Consider the following 27,368-nt stretch of genomic DNA (forward strand, 5'->3'; position numbering starts at 1 on the left):
AAAAATAGACACGTAGGAGACGTGTGATTGATGAAAAAAAAATGAAACCAAGAAATGGACAATGAAATGTAGCATCTGAATCCAAATGTAAAAACGAACACGTAGAAGATGTGCGAGTAATGAAAAAACAAAACTATGAAATGGACACTAGAACACAGTGTCTGAATTCATAAGTAAAAAACAAAACCAGAAAATGGACACTGCATTATAGTTTGAATCCAATTGTAAAAACAGACACGTAGGAGGCGTTTGAGTAGTGGAAAAAAACAAAACCAAGAAATGGACACTACAACGGAGCGTCTGAATCCAAATGTAAAAATGGACACACAGGAGGATGTGGGTGATGAAAAAAACAAAACCTGAAAATGGACACTACAACACAGCCTCTGAATTCAAATGTAAAAAATAGAACCAAGAAGTGGACATTTCATTCAGTATCTTAATCCAAATGTAAAAATACACACGTAGGAGACGTGTGATTGATGAAAAAAACAAACCAAGAAATGGACAATGCAATGTAGCATCTGAATCCAAATGTAAAAACAGACACATAGGAGATGTGTGAGTAATGAAAAAATAAACGAAACTATGAAATGGACACTGGAACGCAATGTCTAAATCCAAAAGTAAAAAACAAAACAAAAAAAATGGACACCACATTACAGTTTGAATCCAAATGTAAAAACAAACATGTAGCAGGCGTTTGAGTGGTGGAAAAAAAAAACGAAACCAAGAAACAGACACTGCAACGCAGCGTCTGAATCCAAATATAAAAAACAGAATTAGGAAACAAACACTGAGTTACAGTGTCTAATTGGTATTTGACCTATTCCAAAATATATAAAAAATAAAAAATGTGAAAGCGAGTGTCTGTTAAAGTAGGTGCCAGTTGTAGTGGCAAATTTTGTTATTTTTTATTATTTTATATGCATTTACGTATCACAGTACATGATTGACATATTTATAATTAACATAAATATTGTTGATATTGTAATTTTTTTATTAATTTTATACAAAATCACTCTACTTTACCTTTTCTACCATGAGTCAAATGCCACAAATTGTGGATCACAGCTTTCATGCCATAATGTTTTTTTTTTGGCATAATATTATCTATGTATTAATTGTAGGGTTAGGCACAGATTGGCCAGGCCCAATTTTGAAGGGACCGGACTGGACTCAGTTTTAAAAGAAACGGATTGGGTCAGGATAGGTACAACAAATTCTAATACAAAACCGGACCTAACCCGATCCGTTTGAAACGGGCCAGGTCCACGGTCCTTTTTTTTTCTCTTCTTTTTTAGCTCTCTATAATCTCGATCGTTCCAAGAGATGTCGAACCACCACCTTCTCCACAGAGGGTCTTCGACAAAAAGGTCGTCCCTTCTGCTCTCGCCTTCAAGCTCAAATCCTCTGTGTCACCAACGAGATCTCTGACGAATTTAATCACCAAAAATCTTATGTCATCTCGCCGGAGACGGGAAAGAGTAGAGATGATGGAGGTCATAAGAGGCGTCTCGTTCCTTGTCGTCTTTTCCTACGGCAAGACAGAGACCAATATCGGCGACCTCGTCGTTTACCCAAAGCTTGATTTCCTGTGGTTCCTGTCAGTTCTAAGCCACAAGATCAGAATCTTGCTGGGGCAGCTCACTGTTTTCCTATCCTCACTGGAGACCCGCCAGCAAATCCCCATCATTGGCAAGGTCAACTTCAACACGATTTCCCTCGAAGAACTGCTGCTTCCTTGTGGAGCTCAAGCGGTCAAGGCGGTGGAAGAATCATAATTACCAGGTCCATCACCACCAAGACTTCCAAGAAGATGAGTGCTAATTTATGAGATCTGGACTCATTCGAGTTGGATTGGGTATGTATGGAAAGAAGAGAGCAGTTAGGTAGAATATAGATTGTGGATTGTGGATTGTGGGATTTAATCAAGTTTAACAGTTTGACTAACGGATGTATGAGACTGTCCTAAAATTTACACTTTAGGTATGAATCTGACACAAAAAAAATTTGATGTACTAAATGTTGAAAACCACAAAACATGAGGATAGTAAACAGTCTTTTATCGTAAAAAAATAAGGAAAAATGAAGAAAAAGACGGAAGTATTAGGTGGTAACTGAAATGATTTCAATTGGCCAACAGTGAATAAAAGTCGTCTCCCTTCCAGCACTGATCGACGGTTTTTCTCTTCTCAAATTTACTCTCAATCCACCTTCCTTGTATCAATTGGTCAAGATAATGTATCTATCACTTACTCCAGAGTTGGAACTCTTCTCGTAGAATAGAACAAACTTTGTTTAAGATTAAAATAAATCGATTTTCTTAAATCACGCATAAATTCCTTTGTCTTCCTCTACGCCTTTCTCTATAAAATATAAAAAATAAAAAATAAAAAATAAATTAAAAAAAAAAAAAAGATAGCCCAATTATTTGTGAGAGGACAGAAGAAGCTTCATATCTGTTAGGGATCTGTTAGGGCCATTCAATCCCACTTGAAGAACTTGCCTAATTTTTATATGTATTACATTTCTTTCTTCTCCTTCCCATGATTCCCAGTTTGCAAAGCCATGCCTGCCTACATCTTCTTTATCCTCCTTAGCTCAATATTTCTTGATACAGAAGCCTCAAATCGAAACTGCACATCAATTAAGTGCACTCATGACGGCGCTCCCGATATTCGGTCTCCTTTCCATGTAAGAGGCCAGCATTCCCAACATCGTGGTCACCATGGTTATGAGCTTCACTGCAACAACAACACTACCTTAATTCATTTCCCATCTTATGGCGATTTGGTAGTGCAATCCATCTCATACGATGTCAGAAAACTCGATCTCATCGACCCCAAGAATTGCATCCATCAAGTCTTTCTTAATCTCAATCTCTCCCTTACCCCATTTTGATATTACTATTCTCTAAAAGAGTACTCTTATCTCAATTGCTCCTTTAGGCTTTCGCCTTCTTTCACACGAGTCCCCTGCCTTAGCAGCTCGGGCTATCATGTTTACACTATGGAGCCTTCTTTGTCTGTCCCAGATTCTTGCAAGGTAGTAAGAACGTTTACGGTTCCTTTTAGGTATAGTCCTTATCTCTCAGATAGTAGCTTTGGTCTCAGATTAACTTGGGACTTTCTTGGGCAACAAGATTGTGAAGCAAACCAAGTCCAAAGTATATCGCAGATCGAAACAGCCCAACAAACACCTGCTAAAGGTAGATTAATTACCAGATTCCATCGTCCTTTTCTTTTCTTTCTTTTGATATTTTTATGTTCTTAATGATCATTCTATAACTTGGTTTATACTAAGCATATTAACTCACTTGTTTTCATTATAGATGGAGGATATAAAATAATTCCGTCCACAACAATGAAACACCAGGTTATCGAGTGGGAACAAGGATGGAGCTTGTTGATGCACAAAATCAGTGAGGACTTTGGTACAATAGAAAGTGTTAAGTTTGTGACCTTCGCTAGATTGCTCCGGTCATTAGTGTGGATAAGTAAGTAAATGGATAGGGACAGAGAAGCAAACACAAGATGTACGTGGTTCAACCAGATTGGCTACGTCCACAGAGTAGAGGAGTTCTCATTAATTGTGAAAGGTTTACACAAGTACATAGGTTCAAGCTCTCCTTTAGTGAGTACTAGTGAATGATTTAGTACAAATGACATTAGGAAATATTGTGAGAGAATGATCTCTATTTATAGAAGAGAGTTTCTAGTTTCATTCTGACATTGACATGTGTCGTGTTGTGATTGGCTTCTGATGTTGACACGTGTCGCTCTATGATTAGCTTCTGATGCTGACACGTGTCGCGCTGTGATTGGCCTCCTGGTTGGAGGGAAACTCTTCTGGGTCCTTGACGGTATAACTGTTGGAAATGTGCCCTAAAACCAATCATATGATGATACTTTACGGACATTTCAAATGTTAAACTAATCTAGTTTAACATATAAAGGGCAAAGATTATTGTTTGAGCCGTCTCATATAAATGTTATATGCTTAAACGATAAAGTCCAAGGAATATGTGATTGGGAGAATGCAATCTAATGAAGTTAGATTAATGAGACCATTCTTTCGTAGACACATCCTAAATGTTCCTGATCATAGGATTACCAATTGGGCATTGACAGTCCGTTAAGATCAGTACGTACTGTATCTTCTCTCAGGGAGAGTGACTAGTCTCGAGTCATTGGTGTGTGTGACATCAAGACAAGTACGTAGGTGCTCAATAAGAGAATGAGTTCACTGAACGTGATCAACGAAGAGTTCTTATATTCCATGTCACATGAGAACTCATGGTTGGGATAATGCAAAGTAGTCCTTTGACCTGAGGCATCACAGTTGTCTTGTGGTTAAGTCCTTAATCTTTGATTATGTCTAATTCACCCCCTAGGGGTGTCACGGCATCGTTGGGGTTAAGCCACTTAGCTATGGAGACAAGTAAATGCGCAACAAGGGATCTCTAACCTTCAAACAGTTGAGGGAGAATACTCTATGATATGATTTGGAATCTCTGGCCAGAGTATGAATGAGATTGGGGAATGCGTTCCAAATCACATTCAAGGAAATCATATAAGAAAACGATTCACATTGGATAGTAGACATGAGTAAATAAACTATCATACCAAACAATGTGGTCAAGAGTATTAGATTAGAGAAGGACCGTATTGCATTTGTAATCCCGAACTGAATAGGTTCTCTAACCTCTTCTGATTAGCTTGGGTAACCATGACATGCTGCTAGGCGTCAACCATGGTTTGTGGAAGCCCTATACGTGTATAACCACTAAAGGGAGAATTGAAAATTGTTTCAATTCACAATCGATGTAAAATTGTTTTAATCGCCCACTGCCTCGCTAAAAGGAACCTAATGGATCGCACACCATAAAAGGTAGAGATTGAAGATTAAACGGAAATGAGTAAGAATGATTAAATGGTTTAATCATTTATTTATGGCAAGGATTAATTAATATGTTAATTAATCAAACGAATAAGTTCGTTAAAGACTTCGGGATAGTTTTGGACCTTAAGGCCCAATGGGCTTCGAACGTCAAGCCCATTAACTTAAGTTGTATGACAATTTAATGAATAAAGATTCATTAAGGCCCAAAAGCCCAAAACTCCCTAAATGGCCGGCCATATGTGTATGAATTAGGGTTTTGGTTGTTTAGGTCACTTAAAGAAGTGACTATATAAATGACTTTATAGCCAAATATTCATTAATGTGATTAAGGGTTTATTTTGGGTGAAAATGGGTGAGAATTGTCTCTCCATTTTTCTCTCTAAAGAGGCCAACACCTTGGAGGGTACATCTAGCAATCCTACTACTCCAAGGTCACTCATTTCTTCTACAATCAAACCTTGGTGAAGAGACTTAGAGGTTCTCAATTTTGGGAACTTGGAGAACCTATTCTTCCATCCAAATCCATGGATCTAAGAAGCAAGGAATGAAGGCCCTATCTCTTTGGGTGATTAGCCTTTGCTTATGCAAAGAGGAATCTACAAAGGTATTAATTTCAACTCACTTTGTTTTGAGTTGATTATTGGTTCACCAATCTACTAGGCTTTGAATTTCATGGTAATGTTTTGTTTTTGAGTGCATGCAAGCATGATTCCGCCTTTTAATTGTTAATTGCATGCTATATGATGTTGCTCAAATGAACATGTTTTTCAAAATAAATCCTTCAAGTGGTATCAGAGCCTAGGTCTAGTAGTTGGTGAATCCTTTTGGGTTTTGTAGTTCATAAGTTTATGATTTAAAAGTTGTAATTGTTACAAGCTTTATTCTTGCTTCTTTGAATGTAAATTTTGTTTGAAAATTTGCCATCTCAAATGTTGTAGATGTAGTTCATATGAGCATGAATATTGGAGTTAAAATTTGGTGTCATGATTTTGGGGATTTTCGGCCAAATCCAAAGGGTGATTTTTTGGGTTCATGTTTGTCTTGTTAAAATGGTTTTAAGGTGACTTTTGGAACCCCTAAGTACCCTAGGATGTTAGCCTCATTTTGAATGATAAAAATTTGAGTTTTATTGCATGAAAACATTCATGGAGCTCTTATGGGTTTTCATGGATGTTCTTCATATGTTCTTGATGTTCTTGCCAAGAACAAAAAGGTTTGGTGTTTTGATTCAAAGTTTTGATTTATTTCATAACGTTTATGATATATGTTTTTCAAATGATTTATCATGTATTTAAAGTGTTAAATATTTGTATAAATGATGATGGAAACATCAATCATCAAAACATATATTATTTTTATGAAAGTATTTAAAGTGTTAAATATTTGTATAAATGATGAAAGAAATATCAATCATCAAAACATATATTATTTTTATGAAAGGTGAAAGCACTACTTGATTGTTTTTGACAAAACTAATAAATCAAAACACCCACCACTCCTTTTTATCCCTAAAAACCGGCCACCCTAATAAAATAGGGTATTTTTGGGGCTTTTATTCAATTACATAAAGTTTTGATACTTTTGTGTATTTATACTTTGACCCGAAAGTTTACGTTTTGACGTTAAGGCCTAAAAACGCTAAAGGACAAATTGTTTTGCTCCTTTAATGAAGTTTTGAATTTATTTAAATTTTGGGTTCTAGTTGTATTTACATGAAGTAGTGACTTTTGTGTTTTTACAAAGTGACCCCAAAAGTTTATGTTTTCGCGATATGGCCCAAAAAGTTGTGGTTATTGCATGATGGCCCAAATAGGATGAGAACAAAATTGTTTTGTCTCTTTAAATGAGAATTGGATTTTCATTTTGTTTAGCTCCACTTAAATCAATTTTATGGATACAAAAACCAAATGAAAATGTTGCATTCAATTAATTAGTTAAAGCGTTAATTAATTAAAGGATGATTATGAACCTAAGCCTAATATAATTGAGCTATGTGAAAGGCGTTTCAAATTTGTTTGAACCATGGGAATGTGTAGATTAGATTTTGGTTGTAATTTGATTTGATCAAATGTTGTAAAAGGGCATAAGTCCTTCTTTACTTTAAGGTAATTTGTTTTATGCAAATGTTGTAATGAGCATAAGCTCATCCTTTACTTTGAAGTATTTCTTTCTTGCTTTATATGATATGCATGAAAATGAAGTAATTGGGTCCAACGCCCCTAAGACAACACGCCTTAATGTGATTAAACGCGTAACTAAAATCAATCTCCATCCCTAGACCGAGATTCAACACAAGGCTCGTGTTGAATCTAAACAAAGGTTCATAGTCATCCTAAGGCCCTAAGGCAACTATATAGTCCATCAAATGAATGCAAACCTCATGTTAGTAGTAACATATACTCTTGCTTTAAAAACCGTTTTAAAAGCATAGTGGGAGTATTATGTACAACTAAAACAATCATATGGACCAATAGTTGTAATAGGACCAAAATAGTTTTAATAGAGATTAAAATGTATGTTTATATGTGATGAGACCTAAAACCCTCAACCAAACCATTATTAAGTTGATAAGCGTGAGAGTGCTTAGAACACTCTTTCGTGGCCTTCCACCGTGGTGGGCTTCAATCGTTTGTGACTCGTACAATGTATTCGTCCAGTTCTGGGGTTGCAAAGTATGTGCTTACATTCAGGAGAAGCCTATAAACATATGATGAAGTGAAAGGTAGGCAACGAGTGTGGCCAATATGGAGTTCTTCTGAGGCCATTCTTGAACCCCTACTTGAACTAGCATGGTGGGAATGACTTAACTAAGTGCAATGGTGCCAATATGGAGTTCTTCTGAGGCATCATTCTCTAGAGGCCAAACAAGATGGGTACTTGCATTAGTTGCAAATGAGTAAGCGTACTCTCTCATTATTATTGTTGCTAGCCAATATGGAGTTCTTCTGAGGTGGGCTTGGTAATAGTGAGCCTCCCATAACCTACTAAGAGTTTCATCCAAAACTCTCGAATTCCAATGAGGGATATGGAATTTGCCAAAAATAGTGGGTGGTGCTATTTTGATTTAAAGACCCGAATCAAATGGCTTAAAATCAATCAATTTATATTCGTTATGTATTTGATTACCAATATATTTGCAAACGCTATCCAACACTTGACAAATAAAAGCCGAACGTTTAGTTTACGGACTTGGTACTACAAAACCATAGATTGTCTTTAATGGCTTGTAAATGTACCTAAGTAGTCTCATCCTCCCAATCTTCCTATTGATAATGTATCATTAGAAGAATATGTTAGAAAATGTCTATCATAGAGAGGACAACACTTTTAATGTCATAATTCTTCAATTACAAATTGTTGTATGAAGAAATAAGAGTTGCTTTGAACAACCCTTAGTCAATACAAACACTTAGTGCTTATTTCTTTGTTAATTGAACAAAGAACTTGAGAAGTAAGCACAAGGGCATGGACACTTTATGTGCCATGATTCCTCACTTACAATTTGTTGTGTGAAGAAATAAGAGTTGCCTTGTACAACTCTTTAAAGTTTGTAATTATGTTTAGAACATAATGGTTGGTTGACAAAAATAGTCCATTAACATGGACTTATGATGATTTTGAATCATTGAATGTTGAAGTGATAAACCACTTAACGAGACGGAAACTAGGCAAGGACTTCACCTTTGTTTCCCTATCCTAATCGTTCACTAAGTTTATTGTAAACTATGTAGTGAACAATAAACCACATGCTCTCCAAAATTGTTTGATGTGTATAACACAATTGAAAAAAAGGTTTCAAGAGAGATAGTGGGAGTTTAGGGACCATGACTAATGTAGTCAAAGGTGAAAGTCAAATAAAGAAGATAAATAACTCCAAGGGAACAAACTTTCTTTATGAAAGGATGGACATTGGAAGGGGTATTTGCAAGAAATGTCTTGCAAGTGTCAAGAACACACCTTTCGAAGGTGTTGTAAATTGTTCTTGAAAAGTTCAAAACAGTTGGTTCTTCTACTTGAATGTATGATTCCGTATTAGTAACTATGTTTTACAAATCGTTGTAAAAGTGTGACTAATAAGAAGTAGAAGATATATGAGAGAAGAAAAGGTGCTTCACATACGGAACGTGAATAAGATATAGATCTCTGCGAAAGCAGATAGTACTTACTTCCTCATATGAACTACCAAAGAAATTGGATTATAGTAATCTAATTGATTGTCTCTATAGTAGAGATGATATGGTAGTGTTAACTGTTTAGAATATAATGATGCTTAAAACCCAAAAGGTTGCAAGGTAGTGACTAATCCCAACTAAATTGTGATACCTCTAAAACATAAGTTACGAGTTGGTGAAACAAGGATGCTTTGGATCGTTAGATCCGGATCCAATACCTTCTTGTTAAAATTGTATAGAGGCGAAATGTTCGAATCTTTATTCTTTTGGAAAGAAGAAAGAATCACAAAGTTGTTGAGGTTAATTCACTTAGATGTTAGTGGCACTTGTCCACAACATAATACTACTCATGTTATATGACATTCACCGAAGATCACTCTCGGTTGGACTATAGTTTATTTTGAATAAACACAAGTCCGAATACTTTGCAAAAGGTTTCAAAGAATTCAAGAAATGTAAATAGATGAGTAAGATATCTAAAGTATTTACCTCCTTAGATTTGATCCAAGGAAAGGTAACACTTTAGATGAGTTTCCTTGAAAGATATCAAGGAAAATAGCATCATAAGATAATGTATTTCTCCATTAGGAGAAGAACGAACTTGAATAAGATTTAGTTCGTTAAATGTTATCTATTACCCATATATAGGATATATACTTCTAAAACAATATGATTGTCAATGAGAAGATCTTCCAATATTTTCATGACTCCATAAGATGTAGTTGGAAAAGAAAGACAAATCTTAAGCATGTTAAAGATTTGGGGTTGTGTGCTAATAAGCAATATTTGTTTGATAACAATCTTGTAGGATATCCTTAAAATAACTTTTGGATATCGCTTCTATAAACCAACTAACAAATGTTGTTTTGTTGGGTAGTTCATTGTAATTCTACAATGTGATTTGCCTAAAAGCAAATGAACGAGAGATAGAACTCAAAGAATGGGTTCTTTGAGAGACAAGATAGTAATCAACAAATATAACAACCTAGTTCCTATACCACAAGCTCCAAGGTAGTCGATAAGAATGAAAATCCTTATGACTACATTGAGTGCATATACGATATATACTCAAGGAAATGGTAAAGTACCATTTGACTCGAAATAATGAAACCTTGATAGCTAATTGGTAGCTTAAGGTAACTACAATCAAAGAGAATGGTTGACTTTGAAGAAACCATCTTTGAGATAGGCTTGGTTTCAATTAATTCGAAGATTGCTAGCTACAACTAAAATGGTGATTCAATGTTTTGACATAATATGGGTTTCCGAAACCATTATTAAGATAGTCTTGATAATATATGTCCAAAACTATAAATCACAAGACATGTAAGTTGTAGAGATCCATCCATCATGGATCTTAGCAAGTTAGTGGGAGCTATTTGCATTTTATGAGGAAAAAGGATCAAATCGTTTGATTTCTCATCAAGATGTAAATGAATCTTTTGTTTACGAGTTTTACAAAAGATTAGTGGGAGTTAATCATGTTCCTAAAATTTAAGTATATATGATATATTAATTTTGGAAATGAAAAGAATACTTCTTCGTTAAAGTTATGACTTTAATACATTATATGAAGATAGAATGTATATGGGAGATATAGTCTATATACATGGGATGGAAATCTATAATGATATATTTCATGATATAATTGGATTATATCAATCCCTAATAATAGACAATGGATGCTAGGAAGTTTCTCATATGATGATAAACTTCAATAAGAAGGACGATTCTAGTGAGACTAGCAAGTTGCCCTTCTCAAAGGGAACGTACCCTTTGACTCCCATAGAAATAATGCGTAAATTGAATCCTTTATGCATAAGCAGAAAGGTGATTTATGTATTTCATATTGTATGAAAAACATTGATATGAGTTGTACCTAGAACGGTACAAGACGATATCAGTGCAAGCCCAGGATCAGAACCGTGGCAACTGTCAAGTGAGTCCTTAAGTATTTAAGAAATACTTAAGGATAGATTCCTCAAAGAATGAGGAAAAATTAGAGTAACGTAATGGAAGCGTAAATGTATTAGATTATGAATCTGATCCATCATTGGATGTTTCTTCATTATGAATGAAGAGATAAACAAATATCTCTTTATTATGACTAAAGAGATATTTGGATGGAAACATTAAAGTAATGACTTTAGTGTGTTCCATTATGAATGCAAGATATATTGCCATATAGAAGTTTACAACAATGTTGTTTGGATGGGAAAGTTCATTTATGAACTCTCTATTCGATTCCAACCAGAAAGTGTATGACACTAATGGGGCGATAGCTCAAGCCTGGGAATCAAGGTCTCATCAAGATTCGAACACAAATGAGAGACTGAACCACATGATTGAGAATCATGTATAATGGTGACGTCGTTATTCTCAAGGTTGCTTCTGTGGATAACACATATAGATATCCACTGTCTAGGCCTACTATTCAGCCATTTATGAAATGACTACAGAAGAGGTATCATCAAGATGACCTAGCTGATTGGCTCTAGTGCAAGTGGGAGATTGTTGGAAATGTGCCCTAAAACCAATCATATGATGATACTTTACGGACATTTCAAATGTTAAACTAATCTAGTTTAACATATAAAGGGCAAAGATTATTGTTTGAGCCGTCTCATATAAATGTTATATGCTTAAACGATAAAGTCCAAGGAATATGTGATTGGGAGAATGCAATCTAATGAAGTTAGATTAATGAGACCATTCTTTCGTAGACACATCCTAAATGTTCCTGATCATAGGATTACCAATTGGGCATTGACAGTCCGTTAAGATCAGTACGTACTGTGTCTTCTCTCAGGGAGAGTGACTAGTCTCGAGTCATTGGTGTGTGTGACATCAAGACAAGTACGTAGGTGCTCAATAAGAGAATGAGTTCACTGAACGTGATCAACGAAGAGTTCTTATATTCCATGTCACATGAGAACTCATGGTTGGGATAATGCAAAGTAGTCCTTTGACCTGAGGCATCACAGTTGTCTTGTGGTTAAGTCCTTAATCTTTGATTATGTCTAATTCACCCCCTAGGGGTGTCACGGCATCGTTGGGGTTAAGCCACTTAGCTATGGAGACAAGTAAATGCGCAACAAGGGATCTCTAACCTTCAAACAGTTGAGGGAGAATACTCTATGATATGATTTGGAATCTCTGGCCAGAGTATGAATGAGATTGGGGAATGCGTTCCAAATCACATTCAAGGAAATCATATAAGCAAACGATTCACATTGGATAGTAGACATGAGTAAATAAACTATCATACCAAACAATGTGGTCAAGAGTATTAGATTAGAGAAGGACCGTATTGCATTTGTAATCCCGAACTGAATAGGTTCTCTAACCTCTTCTGATTAGCTTGGGTAACCATGACATGCTGCTAGGCGTCAACCATGGTTTGTGGAAGCCCTATACGTGTATAACCACTAAAGGGAGAATTGAAAATTGTTTCAATTCACAATCGATGTAAAATTGTTTTAATCGCCCACTGCCTCGCTAAAAGGAACCTAATGGACCGCACACCATAAAAGGTAGAGATTGAAGATTAAACGGAAATGAGTAAGAATGATTAAATGGTTTAATCATTTATTTATGGCAAGGATTAATTAATATGTTAATTAATCAAACGAATAAGTTCGTTAAAGACTTCGGGATAGTTTTGGACCTTAAGGCCCAATGGGCTTCGAACGTCAAGCCCATTAACTTAAGTTGTATGACAATTTAATGAATAAAGATTCATTAAGGCCCAAAAGCCCAAAACTCCCTAAATGGTCGGCCATATGTGTATGAATTAGGGTTTTGGTTGTTTAGGTCACTTAAAGAAGTGACTATATAAATGACTTTATAGCCAAATATTCATTAATGTGATTAAGGGTTTATTTTGGGTGAAAATGGGTGAGAATTGTCTCTCCATTTTTCTCTCTAAAGAGGCCAACACCTTGGAGGGTACATCTAGCAATCCTACTACTCCAAGGTCACTCATTTCTTCTACAATCAAACCTTGGTGAAGAGACTTAGAGGTTCTCAATTTTGGGAACTTGGAGAACCTATTCTTCCATCCAAATCCATGGATCTAAGAAGCAAGGAATGAAGGCCCTATCTCTTTGGGTGATTAGCCTTTGCTTATGCAAAGAGGAATCTACAAAGGTATTAATTTCAACTCACTTTGTTTTGAGTTGATTATTGGTTCACCAATCTACTAGGCTTTGAATTTCATGGTAATGTTTTGTTTTTGAGTGCATGCAAGCATGATTCCGCCTTTTAATTGTTAATTGCATGCTATATGATGTTGCTCAAATGAACATGTTTTTCAAAATAAATCCTTCAATAACGTTGACCGGTGCTTAGTAATTTTGGGATTGGTCAAGTATGGTACAAACAATGCTCCCCTAAGTTCCCGAGTAAGGGAAGCTCCTCGGTAGGGGACTTGCAAGATCCAAGCTATTGAGTAATCACGAAACTTCTAAGTACCAAAATGTGGTATCATTTTCACTTGCCTTATCTGTCTCATATGTAGATGTGGCATCTTCTCTGGAAGTACTTTTCCTCCATCCAGGGGTGGTATCTTTAACCGATGAAGATGCACAAGGTAATGTATCAATTTCACTTGAAGCTTACTTGTAGTTTCGGGCTTGGTTAAGCGCGATACAAACCCTATAGTAGAAGTCCCCCAAGTCGCCGAGTTAGGAGATTTGCCGAATGAGGTAACATACAAGGTAAGCAATCAGACTTCCAAGCAAGCAACCTGGATCGGAGGTTCGTCTTCGGCTTTCGGTTGATTGTTCTCATTCTCCTTGTGTCGTAAACAGCACCAAGGATAAGGAGAAGCAAATGGAAAAGAGATGATATGAGATACTTTTGCTTTTGAAGAAGTAACTTTCCACAGGCTTATTCTTGAACTGGGCTGGAGGGTTTTCTGGTTTCCTCCAGAGTATAAGGCCGACTCAAGAATTTGAAGGTCAAAACAAGTCCATCAAATCTAGAGTACATTCGACCCTGATGATATGGGATACTTTTGCTGTTGACAAAGTAGTGGATGTATCAGCATATGTTCTATTACGCTTGTCTCCACATGTTTCCTTGTATCCTTCTCACTTGCCCTATATGTTCCTCAGGCAGATGTGGTATCTTCTCTAGAAGCATAAGATGTTGAAGATGAGTACTCGAGAGCAATGCCAGGTAAGTAATCAGGCAAGGGGTTTTAGGCAATCAATTCCTGACTGGAAGCTTGATTCCAAGTGCTGACTGATTGCTCTCTTTCTCTTTGTCTTGCAGGTAAGAATAAGGCCAAAGGAAAAGACAGGGAAAAAGCATGATATGGGATACTCTTACTTTTAACCTTGATGATTTAAGATACTCTTACTCTGGTGTGGCTTGTTTGCAGAGGTATTATCGGGAGGAAAAGAAGCTGAGTATTTCAAGAGACTCTGCTGAGAGTGCCCTCTCGGATGTGAAGAAAAAGTGAGCATTTTTTTTATTTGCAGGTCTGCCTGACTGTGGAGGATGGAGGTCGACATATATAGGAGTCTCCCTAACAACAAGTAGTAGTGTTATTCCTTTACCCTTCTTGGTTATAGCAATGTAGTGGGAACTGCAAGCTTCACATGTTTTAACTTTGTCAGAGCACTTTGAAAAAGTGGTATGTGGTATCTGGAAAGCTAATGTATGTATCTGTTCTCGCGTACAGTGAAGAGCATAAGCACGATAAGCATATCTTGTTATACTTAATAAGCATGTTAGTTGACCAAATTTTTAAATCAAAATTGCAAATCAAATGATATGCCATCAATTTGAAATAAGCACATTAATAAACACATGAATAATTATCCAATCATCAATAACCATATCATTTAGTTTACAAAATTTGATATAAAAAATTGGTTGCTCTAGCATTACCCAATAAGTAATGCTAGAGAGACTAAAGGGGGTGTATTCAATTGAGATTTTGAAGAATAAATTTGTAGACTATGATATGATGTATTTAATCGGGAATTTGAGAGACTTTAATGGATTTATAAATCCATGGATTTTTATGAAGTTTAATTGATAGAGATTCCATATAAAATTTTGATTCAATTCCCTTGAAATCTCATGGGGAGATGTGAGATTTGTTGCTGCTTAAAAATCACTACGAAATCTCTCCAATTCCCTCTAATTCCTCAACTTTTTCAAATTCTTTCAAATTAATTTCTAATTGAATACACCTGGAATGTTATTGCTTAGACCCAAATTTACACCATCGGCACGTGTAATCAAGGCTGTTAAGTAAGCATATTTCTCAACTGTCGGATGGAAAAGGGAAGATATTTTTGTTAAAGGATAATATTATGGTTTTTATCATAATTATCTTTTAATACGAATTATCTGCATCTTCTTAAACCAGATAAATAGGATTTGAATTATATCTCAACGGAGAGAAAGGTGGAACAATCCGATTTAATTTGGATTTGTTAGTAGTGTACCGTGTGGGTTAGAGCAACTCGGCTTGGATTCTTATCACGTGGCATAGTATGGGATTTGCAAGGCTTGGATAATGTTGAGATAGGAGACCTAGGTAGGCTGGGTTATTTATGGATGTTGTCAGATGAATTGAATTGATGATGGGATTGGCCTGTGCATGCCGTGTGAAAGGTTGCCCGTTATATAATTATATATATATATATATATATGATTATATACATATATATATATATGATTATATATAATTATATATATATATATATATATATTTTATTGATGGCTGTCGTAACCTGCATATGGCAAGAAAATGAAGCCTAGCCTAACTAAGCTTCTAATTATGATGGAAGGTCAGGTTGTCAGGATGACAGCAAGGTGAGATTTTTGATGTGAAGAGCCGTGTAAAACCATCCCAAAAGATTCAGTGATTCGATAGAGATCAGTCAAAGGTGGGATAAAGTGGGATTGGCATGCAGAAGACCCTATTTTTCGTCAGATTCACATGTGTTCATGGTTTTATTTCTCAGGATATTCCGTCACAAAGACTTTGGGTGCGATTGAGATGTTTATTATCCAGCCGCGACAAGCAGATATCCAACCCTATAAGTACAAAACTTGGTGCAACGGAAGCTCCCCTCCAATTCAACACACAAACTGCCCTGCGCAAACCCTCGTTCTACGCGAAACCTCTCAAACATTTTGAGATTTTTTATTTTCCTTTTTCGCCAACACATCTTCAGTTTGGATAAACAGCACTGTGAAGGCAACCGGCAAACATCTTCAGTTTGGATAAATAGCACTGTTGCTGTAGAATCAGCCAACCGTGGAGCACCTTTAGTTTGGATAAACAACACTGCGACAAGGCCGACTGGTTATCTATCCAAGTCTCGGTCGAGGAGGATTTTCGAATCCTTATCGGTAGAGGTCATCTCGTTAGCCTTCTCGACGAAACGAGGTGTTACAAGTTACTATACCCGGCACATTGAACGCCGAGTGGTTTATGATTGGTTATTCGCAAGTAGGTTTTAGAGTTCGGCATTCTGACGACCGAACCACTTTCACAATCAAGACATACATTTGTTTTGAGTATTTGTGTCCTTATACTTTGGTGTCGATTCAGCTTTCTTATACTCTCACGCATATAATCATCGTGACCAAATCTGGCGCCGACGATTTGTGAACTTCGCAGAACCAGTAGCTTTGTCTTCAAGTTCTAAAACTTGAAGGCCGAGATGTGTTCCTTCTTCGGCCGCAGTCGCGAGATCAAGAAGTCAGCCCCTCGCTCAACGCAACATCAACACATTTTACTCCTCGGTCGAGGAGTTGGCACGCCCCGCATACAACCGAATGACGTAGTTAGCTTACTAATTACTCAGCTTGCGCGTCACGTAGGCTTGGTAGTTTTTAGGGTTAACATTTTGGCACACCCAGTGGGACCCAGTGCTAAAATTACGAAGTTCACATGATATATCAAGATCACAATCAGTATGAGATTTGGCGCCTATTCAAGGAAATTGTTGAGCAACAAAAACTCCTAGGCCGGATCGTTGAAGCAAATGAAGAAAGGCAAAAATCTTTCTCTCAAATGATAAAGGTGAAGGTTCATCACAGCTTACAAGATCATTGGTTAAATGAAGATAGAGCTCGATTTTATGAGTGGCTCAATAAGAAAACATCTTTTGGGTTCAAATCAATTCCATTTGAGGAATGGTTAGATCAAAAGGCCGGGGGGCAATTTTTCGCTCCGACCACAACCAATATTCGGCCTATGAAAATTGTCTGGGCGGCCGATGAAATACCTAGGCCACCCATTGTTTCAGCTGACATTGAGAGTTTAGTAGGCCTAGATGAAAAAGTTCAAGTCTTTGAACCATAAATTGACTTGGAAAATGGTTTGTCAGAGGAATGTTCCAATGACGAACAAGACCAATACACTGTTTCAGCTGAACAAACCACGCCAATTGATATGATTATTGGTGATAAAGCCAATATGGAAAAATCTCGTTCGGCTAAGTTGTTCAAGTTAAAAGCCGAAATTGGCAAAATTATTATACCTGGGGGGCATAATAATTGTTCAATACATTCGGTGGCCGATGATAAAAAAAATTGCGTCAAGCGGAACACATTTGCAGATGATCTTTTATTCGGCTTCGGAAAATCTCAAAGTGAAAATTTTGATGTAAAAAGATCTCGGCTTGGAATAAAGCATCGTTGGCTTCCTCCTGATTATGGTTCGACCATTTTTATTTTCGTCTACTAAAAAAAAAAATATATATATATATATAATGAATAAATTATTTTCTTAAACATACGGCTATGCAAGCCCATGTAAAGAAAATAGGGGGCAGACACTGTTATTTGCTGTGTGCATTGTGCTTTCAATGGTGCCATACAAATGAAAATCTGGCATATATGAGCTTTGGTTGAAGTTGGTGTAAATCGAATTTGGTGGTCTGCATCACCCAAGGCATTAGGAGGGCCAAAAATGTGGGAGTTCCTGCTTAAGCGATTTGTCTAGAAACAGCTAAGTGCAACGGATAAGGTTAAACTCCTCAGTCATTACTCGGCCTCCCAAATTTTTTGACTATTCCTGATTACCAAGTCAGCAGTTCATGTACTCGGTCATAACTTTCCTCGACCTCGGCCCAAATGAATTTTCTCGACCTGAAAGGCCGAGCTCCCAAGATTATTACTTCTTTGATCATAGCTTTGGTCATCAAGTCGCTGCGGTAGCTTTCTCACAGATGGTACCCATCAAATGCTAATAAATAGAATGCATGTGGATGAAAGGGACAAGGGGACTGATGGTTGCAGACTTTGTCAATAAAGTGGTTTTCCCACTTTCTTTTTACCAAAGTGGGGGATTGGAGGGCTATATATATATATAAGAGTCAGCCATAAGGGCTACATATATATATATATATAAGAGTCGGCCATAAGGTTTTATAGTGGAAGTTAGGTTGTCAAATCCAAGATTCAGGATATTTGATAAGCTTCGGCCTTGGATCAATATATATATACATAGGCAAGCCGAGCTGCCAAGAAAAATTCTTCTCGACCTCAGTTTAGTTTTTCTCGGCCTCAACTCCTCTTTCTTCCTCACTTGGAAGCACCCATCGCCACTGTAATCCCACATCTTACACAACCCAGCAACCCTTTCCGGCTCTCTCCCACCCCAACATCCTCAGCTGCAAATTCCTCTTCCTATTGGATAAAGTCCCAATTTGAAGGAGCTAAGAAAATATCAAAGAAAAAACGGCAAGACTCAAAAATAAGAATTACAAAAGTAAACAAGGAATTTAATTGGGCTGAAGAAGACCGAAAAGATGCAGGGGTGGTGGTGGGTGCATCCAAGTGAGGGAGAGAGGAGTTGAGGGCGAAGAGAGGAAGGGGAAGGGAGAGAGAGACATGCAACTAATCCAACTGTTGGATATGCATCAACGGATGAGATAAATTCGTCAGGATGATCCCCACGGGACTGATCCGAAGAGGATCTAAGTCCGAAAGAAAGCTATAGCATGCACAACTTGGTTGCACTTTCTTTTGGTGAACTTAAATGAAACTGATAGGAGTCATTGGGCAGGGTGCCTAATGTCATGCACGATACTATCAAGCATAGCATCGTGTATGACATTAGATTAAGTTGATAATGCTAACAATGACGTTTATTTTACTAACTTGAAGGTTTGTGACATTCTTAATTTGACTAGAGCATGAGGTGATAATGAATCATTCACTACTTTAAGTTATCCGTCATTCAAATTTTCTGCTTAATTACAAACCAACGCTACTAAACGTTACCAGGTATTGTTAAAACTAAGTAATCATTCGTGAAAGCCGGCCCCAATACAAACACATACAAACAATAGGGACTTAACTGAAACAAACAGAAAACTCCGAGGACTTGAAGGTAACAATGAAAACTACTCGAACCACATTGAAATCCTTATTTCTCTGTAGTATATACAAATGGGGTTTGGGGTTTTCTCTCCTCTAGCTCTTAGCTCTACCTCTCATGGCTTCTGACAATCTGCTTGCTATCAAATGAGCTTGTGGAAAACTACTCTCCTTTTGCTGCATTGGGATCCTCTTCGCAGATCTCTCGTCACTTGCTTTCCAATTATTTCTTTCAAATTACTTTGATCGGAGAAAAGATTGTTCCCAAATTCACAAGGACCAAAGTAGATTGCAGCCGAAAGCAGAAAAGCAAACCAGAATTTTCACCAGCGAACAAGTTAAGGGTAAATTTCTTCTTCCTTTTGTGCTGCTTGTTCATAATTTCTGTTCATTTACTTTTTTTAATTTTCAGTTATTTTCCGCTTTTAATTATTTAGGAATAAGCATAGGATTATCCAATTGCTAGGCATACACATATTTTTTTTTTTCATAAAAGGATCAATGCATAATATGAAGAATGAAAAACTCGAAAACCTCGTGGTTAAAGTGTAATGAGGAGTATAGTTGAGAATCAGCAGGGATACAGATGCCGATTTCTGTATAAAAAAAAAATTAAAAAAAAAATCTTTCCAAATGTGCATCATATTTTTCAGTCATTGCTACTGGCACTGAGTTTAGTGCAATACCCTTCTGAGTCTTTCCTCGTAAAGTCAACATCATAGCCCGTTACATTCTGTATATGTCGAAAATGGAAATCGAGGAGAGCTTTCAGTTGGGTTCTGTTGTATATATGCTGTTTTTATTTTATGCTCATTATGCTTCCCCTGGCTTGGTGCTCTTCTTGCTTTATTTTATTTTAATGTGTCCCTCGCATCATCAATGTTACGGGAAAAAGGAATGTTAATATGGATTCAGAGTTGATTAGTTTAACATGTTAGCTTGTGGTGGTTATGAATTTGATGAAAGGAGAAGAATCTGATACAACTTCCAAATTGTAAACGTTTAATCACTCAAGGTATCTAGCTTGATAGAAAATATCGTGGGTGTTTTATTTAATAGTTGGAGGATTTTAAATTTCTGGCATCAACAATGGGTTACCAAGTTATCGAGTGGGATCAAGGATGGGACCACGTACAGCAGGGGATCGCAAAGATGAACAGGATTATACAAGGATCATCAGAACCTCAGTTCACCTCAGAAGAATATATGAGCCTTTACACAACTATCTATAACATGTCTATTCAACAACCTCCTCATAATTATTCTCGGCAGCTCTATGAAAAGTATCAGGAGACAATTGAGGAATACATTTCTTCAACAGTGCTGCCGCCCCTAATGGAGAAGCATGATGAGTTTATGTTGCAGGAGTACGTCAAAAATTGGGTAAATTATAAAGTTATGTTTAGGTGGCTCTCACACTTCTTTTGTTTTTTTTATGACCGTGGCATCACTCGGAATCAGACATCACTTCCTGGGCCGAATGAAGTTGTACTTAACTGCTTCCGTAATTTGGTTTATCCAAAGGTAAATGCTAATGTGAGATATTATGTACTTGGACTTATGCATAAAGAACGCGAGGGAGAGAAAATTGACAGAGCACTACTGAAGAATGTGATAAATATATATGTTGAAATTGAAATGGGAGAATTGGATGCGTATGAAAAGGACTTCGAAGAATACATGCTCATTGATACTCGCAAGTACTATTTGCATAAAGCGTCAAGTTGGATTTTGGAGTACTCGTACATGGATTACATGTTGAAGGTAGAGGAATGCTTGAGAAGGGAGAGGGATAGAGTTTCTTGTTACCTGCTTCCGAGCAGTCAGAAGAAGCTAATGGAGACAGTGAAACATTGCTTGGTGGTGGTTCATGGAAGTCAATTGATTCAGAAGAAGCATTCTGTATCTGGATGTACTTTGCTCACGGATGAAAATCTGGATGAGCTTTCTAGGAAATTTATTGCTAATTTGGCATTGGAACAGCGAGTCTCTGCTGAAGGTTCGCCCTTTGTTCGACACGCAGAAGATGTAGCAATGATTGAGGATTGAGGGGAGTCGCACTGCAACAATTGACCTGTAGAAAAATGGTAAAAAATGTTTGGTTATTAGGGGTTTTACTTTCGGATATGCTGCAAACTGTGCGCTGCTTGTTTTGAGATCCTTTGACCCACCCTCTGATATGTCATATAACTAACTACCTTGGTGCCAAGTATGTTTTGTAATTGTTGTCACTGTGGCATTAAAATGGATGTTTGGAAAACAATGGAAAACGTGGTTGATAAAATCGCTGCCGTTATGTCTTAGCTTGGCGTACTTGTGTTCAAGCATCAAATTGTAGTTTCAATGTAGCGTTTGAATTCAAATGTTAAAAAACAGAATCAAGAAATAGAAGTTGCATTACAGTGTCTAATCGGTATTGACCTAAGTGGCAGATTTTGAAAGTTTTTATTATTTTAAACGGCATTTGAGTATCATAATACATGATTGACATGTTTATAATTAAATAAATATTGTTGATATGCTGTTGATATTGTAATATTTTATTGATTTTATACAAAATCATTCTTAAAAATATTCTCTATATATTCTATTTGATCGTATTAAACATAACCCTATTATATGAAGGTTTAGTAAAAGAACATGTGACGATTAATTAGATAGGACACATGAAAATCGACCATAGAAGATTTGAACTTGACTATTAAAGGTGAACGAGTAAAAAAAAAATATTTGACAAGTGATAGCGTTAGTGAGTTAAATTGTTAGTTGTTAAAGAAAAGATGATCGGTGAAAATAGAATCTGCATTGGAGTGTATATACACTTGTTTTCTGCCACTGCAGCGAAACGCAATCTGTGAATTAGTAGACAAATTGTCTTCAAGGCAAATGAGCATCTAACCTTATGAGACCTGCATATTAAAAAAATTGATGAAACGGGATTTGACACCCCAGTTACTTGCTGATGGGCATCCTGCTTCTTACCTTCAAATCCTAGTCAGACGTAACCCTTCGGTTACAGCACTTTGACGACGTAACCCTTCGGTTAGAGCACTTTGACACCCCCACTTAGTTGATGCTCTAAATAAGCCTAAAGTTGCGTAATTAATTAGAAGAATTAGGTCACTTAGTATTTCAGTTTAGTAGTATTCATCTTCATTTGTAAGTGAGAAGTCAATAGCCTACGGTTTAGTGGTATTGCTAACCCATTATGAGGCTAAGCCTACATCTCTCTCATTTAGTGTAGATAGTCAAAAAAAAAAAAAGTAAGAGGTTTCAAGTTCAAGTCTCTTCAAAAGCAAATTTGAACCAAATTGTTGCTAACTCGTTGTGGGCTAAACTCACCCCCTTCCTCTTAGTATAGATAATATCGTTTGTTAAAAAAAATTAAAATATGTGAGATAAATCTTCGTTGTTATGAGGGGGTTGGTTTTGTTTTTGAGAGATTATACTCACACACCCCAAATTACTTCTCCCACCCCTTTTTAATTTTTTAATATTTTTCTATCAAGTGTTAGTGGTGTGTAGAAAATATTAAAAAATTAAAATGGTATGGGAGAAGTAATTTATGATATGTGAATATAATCTCTCGGATTTTTTTCCTTTTTCACTTCATAGCTTCACACAACCGCGTTTAATATCTGGACCGTTGACAGCTATTGACCCAAGTGAAAACGCGTTTTACAAAATCCTGACCGTTGGAAATCCTAACCTTGTGCCCAAGGTAAAGCCAATTGACGAAAACGCCCTTTCCTTCCTAGAGCGGTTGGGAAGTCGACTCTGTGAAGTAACAAGTAGCAACTGGGAGAGTGGGATTGCTTGCGTTGCACGAATTCAATTACAAATCCAATTAACCAACTGAGTTGCAATCCAATTACAAAGCCCTTTCCTTTTTCAGTCGGGAGATAGTGGAATGAATGAATGAAGCTATAAATTGGAACCCTAATTTCCACACTTTCCATAATTTCCCGAATCTCAAAACCGCAATTGCCAACTTGCTTCTCTCTCTCTCGTTATTTCAAAAGCTCTCAACTTTCAAGTCTTCTGTTCTCAGAGATCTGGAACCCTAATCAGTGTTCAATTGTTCATACGTTCTAGGGTTTTCCTCAGAGATCGCAACTAGTTCCTTGGCGTTGAGGGGTTTAGTTTAGCCCCACATTAACTGTTGGAGGGTTGGTTCGGTTCCTTACGAGTTACGACCGGATCATGGACAAGTTTTGGATTACTAAGCAACTAGGCGGTGGTTCTTTCGGAACGGTAGTTGAGGCGCAGCACCGACCGACGGGTGAAGTCGTTGCAGTCAAGTATCTGAGGGAGACATTCAGTTCCTTTGAGCAGTGCCTAAGCCTACCGGAAGTTCAGTCCCTTTCCAAGCTCAGGCACCCCAACATTGTCCAGTTGAAGGATGTCATCTTCGAAAACGATTCTGCATTCCTTGTCTTTGAGTATATGCAGAGCAGTCTGCTTGATCTTATGATGAAAAGGCGAACCAAATTCACCGACGAAGAAGTTAGAAGCATCTGCTTTCAGATGTTTCAGGGCCTGGCTTATATGCACAGAAACGGCTATTTCCACCGTGATTTGAAGCCCGCTAATGTGTTGGTTAAGGATGGTGCGCGTGTGGTCAAGATTGCAGATTTGGGTTCGGCTAAGGAGATTGATTCACCTCCTCCCTATACAGACTACGTAACTACTCGTCCGTATCGTGCTCCTGAGGTGTTTCTTCGGTCAGGCATGTATGGTCCTAAGGTCGATATGTGGGCAATGGGCGCCATCATAGCGGAGCTGTTTTCATTCTGGCCTCTATTTCCCGGTGAAAGTGCTGATGATCAGATGTTCAAGATTTGCAGTGTTATAGGCAGTCCCACTTGGGAGTCATGGCCAGAGGGACAGCTTCTTGCCCAAAACTTGAACTATCAGTTTCCAAAAATTGGCGGGGTTGGTCTATCTGCGATGATTCCTTCTGCAAGCAGATCTGCCATCCAGCTGATTTCTTCCCTTTGTTCTTGGGACCCTTCCGCGAGGCCTACTGCTGCTGAGGCACTACGGCATCCTTTCTTCGTTGGCAACTACAAGATTCCACGAGCCATCCCTTTGAGACAAAGCAATATCCTGCCTGCATCAAACTCTCTTATTTTCGCCTAGATTTGACACGAATAATGTGGGTAGTTAACTGCATTTGATTCATTAGCTTTCAAAAACTAGATACAAATTTTATTTTAACGAGTGTAGTTTATTTGAATGCTCAACGTAGAGTGGCAGCAGGCCAACTACATGTAATGTATGTATGTATGATACAGTTTAGTAAGCTCTCATTAATCTGCGATATATACCTACAAATTTCATTTCAACTGAGTCACATTGTTTTGTTTGGTTCATATTTCAGTGTTCGAAACATAATCAGACATCGACACTTAGTAAGTAAATGAACAAATTACTTGCAGGCTAATTTGCGAGGAAAAAGGAAACTCAGATAACATAACGCAAGGCTTTAATTTACAACTCAAGGCATCCAACAACGAAGTAGAGTATAATGCCTTATTAACAGGACTCTGAATGGCACAAGATCTGGCAGTCAAGAGGCTCGCAATCCATTCCGATTCTCAGCTCATCACTAGCCAGACTACTGGGGAGTATGCAGCAAAGCATCTAAGGATGACATTATACCTCGAGAAGGTACGAAAGCAACTTGAGGCGTTTCAGACTTACACCCTCACATAGGTGCCATAGGTAAATAACGCTCATGCAAACACCATGATAGCCTTCAACTCTACTTTGGACTACCAATTCAGATGCTCCATCCCGATCGAGTATTTGGGAAAGCCGAGTATAGAAGAAGAACCAACAGCTGAGGGGTTACAAGTTAGTACAATCCCAAGTTGGCAAGATCCTATCATCTACTACCTAGTCAATAGGACACTTATTGTAGAAAGATTAAAAGCTAGGAAGCTACAAATAAAGGTGACACGCTACTATATGTGGAACGACATTCTCGTCTGAAGGTCCTTTTCAGGCCCACATCATTCGTTGCAAAGTGCCTCCTGATGACTTAAAAGTTTTGAGCTCGATCCACAAAGGAGTTTGCGAAAACCAATAAGGAGGCCGATCCTTAGCACATAAGGTCTTCAACGCCGGCTACTACTGGCCTACCGTGCATTAAGACGCTAAGGAATTGTTCAAAAGTACAACAGAAATCAACGCTTCAAGCCTGTACCCTTACTACTTGCCAGCGAGCTCCACCCGCAGACAAGCCCATGGCCAGTTATGCCGTGGGAAATCAACCTAGTAGGGCCCAAGCTGCCTGATACTAGGGGCAAAAGCATAATGATTGTGGCTACCAACTACTTCACCAAGTGGGTAGAAGCTGAGCTCATGACCACCACTACTCAATTAGACATAGAGTGCTTCAACCATAATCTATCATCACTGACAATGGCCTGTAATTCGTGGGCAAAGACTTGGCGAAGTTCTTCTAGAAATATGGCATCAAGCAGCATATATCTACTCTTAGATATCCCCAAAGCAATGGGCAGGCGGAGGCATCCAAGAAGACAATGGGTTACTAAGTTATCGAGTGGGATCAAGGATGGGACCACGTACAGCAGGGGATCGCAAAGATGAACAGGATTATACAAGGATCATCAGAACCTCAGTTCACCTCAGAAGAATATATGAGCCTTTACACAACTATCTATAATATGTCTATTCAACAACCTCCTTATAATTATTCTCAACAGCTCTATGAAAAGTATCAAGAGACAATTGAGGAATACATTTCTTCAACAGTGCTGCCGCCCCTAATGGAGAAGCATGATGAGTTTATGTTGCAGGAGTACGTCAAAAATTGGGTAAATTATAAAGTTATGTTTAGGTGGCTCTCACACTTCTTTTGTTTTTTTATGACCATGGCATCACTCGTAATCAAACATCACTTCCTGGGCCGAATGAAGTTGTACTTAACTGCTTCCGTAATTTGGTTTATCTGAAGGTAAATGCTAATGTGAGATATTATGTACTTGAACTTATGCATAAAGAACGCGAGGGAGAGAAAATTGACAGAGCACTACTGAAGAATGTGATAAATATATATGTTGAAATTGAAATGGGAGAATTGGATGCGTATGAAAAGGACTTCGAAGAATACATGCTCATTGATACTCGCAAGTACTATTTGCATAAAGCATCAAGTTGGATTTTGGAGTACTCGTACACGAATTACATGTTGAAGGCAGAGGAATGCTTGAGAAGGGAGAGGGATAGAGTTTCTTGTTACCTGCTTCCGAGCAGTCAGAAGAAGCTAATAGAGACAGTGAAACATTGCTTGGTTGTGGTTCATGGAAGTCAATTGATTCAGAAGAAGCATTCTGTATCTGGATGTACTTTGCTCACGGATGAAAATCTGGAGGAGCTTTCTAGGAAATTTATTGCTAATTTGGCATTGGAACAGCGAGTCTTTGCTGAAGGTTCGCCCTTTGTTCGACAGGCAGAAGATGTAGCAATGATTGAGGATTGAAAGGAGTCGTACTGCAACAATTGACCTGTAGAAAAATGGTAAAAAATGTTTGGTTATTAGGGGTTTTACTGTCGGATATGCTGCAAACTGTGCGCTGCTTGTTTTGAGATCCTTTGACCCACCCTCTGATATGTCATATAACTAACTACCTTGGTGCCAAGTATGTTTTGTAATTGTTGTCACTGTGGCATTAAAATGGATGTTTGGAAAACAATGGAAAACGTGGTTGATAAAATCGCTGCCGTTATGTCTTAGCTTTGCGTACTTGTGTTCAAGCATCAAATTGTAGTTTCAATGCAGCGTTTGAATCCAAATGTTAAAAAACAGAATCAAGAAATAGAAGTTGCGTTACAGTGTCTGATCGGTATTGACCTAAGTTGTAACAGCCTGTCCCTAAAAATGATGATTTTATAATTTTAATAGTT

The 27,368-nt window shown here is 37.6% G+C and overlaps 2 protein-coding genes and 1 pseudogene across 5 annotated transcripts; all 3 read left to right on the forward strand.

The window, feature by feature from the left end:
* Positions 1 to 2,436: 2,436 nt before the first annotated feature.
* Positions 2,437 to 17,796, forward strand: LOC126618080 (uncharacterized; annotated as a pseudogene).
* A 1,684-nt stretch (positions 17,797 to 19,480) lies between these two features.
* On the forward strand, positions 19,481 to 27,197 carry LOC126619174 (cullin-1-like). Of its 4 annotated transcripts, none has more exons than XM_050287462.1 (3): positions 19,481 to 19,777; positions 20,493 to 20,957; positions 26,419 to 27,197. In XM_050287462.1, the coding sequence occupies exons 2-3, from the start codon at positions 20,523 to 20,525 to the stop codon at positions 26,941 to 26,943; spliced, it is 960 nt and encodes a 319-aa protein (XP_050143419.1). In that variant the 5' UTR covers positions 19,481 to 19,777; positions 20,493 to 20,522; the 3' UTR covers positions 26,944 to 27,197. The 4 variants fall into 4 exon arrangements, with proteins under 4 accessions (XP_050143419.1, XP_050143417.1, XP_050143418.1 ...); XM_050287460.1 differs by having other exon boundaries at positions 19,482 to 19,777; positions 20,493 to 21,432; positions 26,894 to 27,197; XM_050287461.1 differs by having other exon boundaries at positions 19,482 to 19,777; positions 20,493 to 21,197; positions 26,659 to 27,197.
* LOC126619177 (cyclin-dependent kinase F-4-like) lies at positions 23,221 to 24,785 on the forward strand. Its single transcript, XM_050287464.1, has one exon. It carries the CDS (start codon positions 23,637 to 23,639, stop codon positions 24,573 to 24,575), a length of 939 nt encoding a protein of 312 aa, XP_050143421.1. The 5' UTR covers positions 23,221 to 23,636; the 3' UTR covers positions 24,576 to 24,785.
* Positions 27,198 to 27,368: the final 171 nt, after the last annotated feature.

The sequence above is a fragment of the Malus sylvestris genome, chromosome 4, assembly GCF_916048215.2.
Source record: "Malus sylvestris chromosome 4, drMalSylv7.2, whole genome shotgun sequence".
Taxonomy (NCBI): Eukaryota; Viridiplantae; Streptophyta; class Magnoliopsida; order Rosales; family Rosaceae; genus Malus; species Malus sylvestris.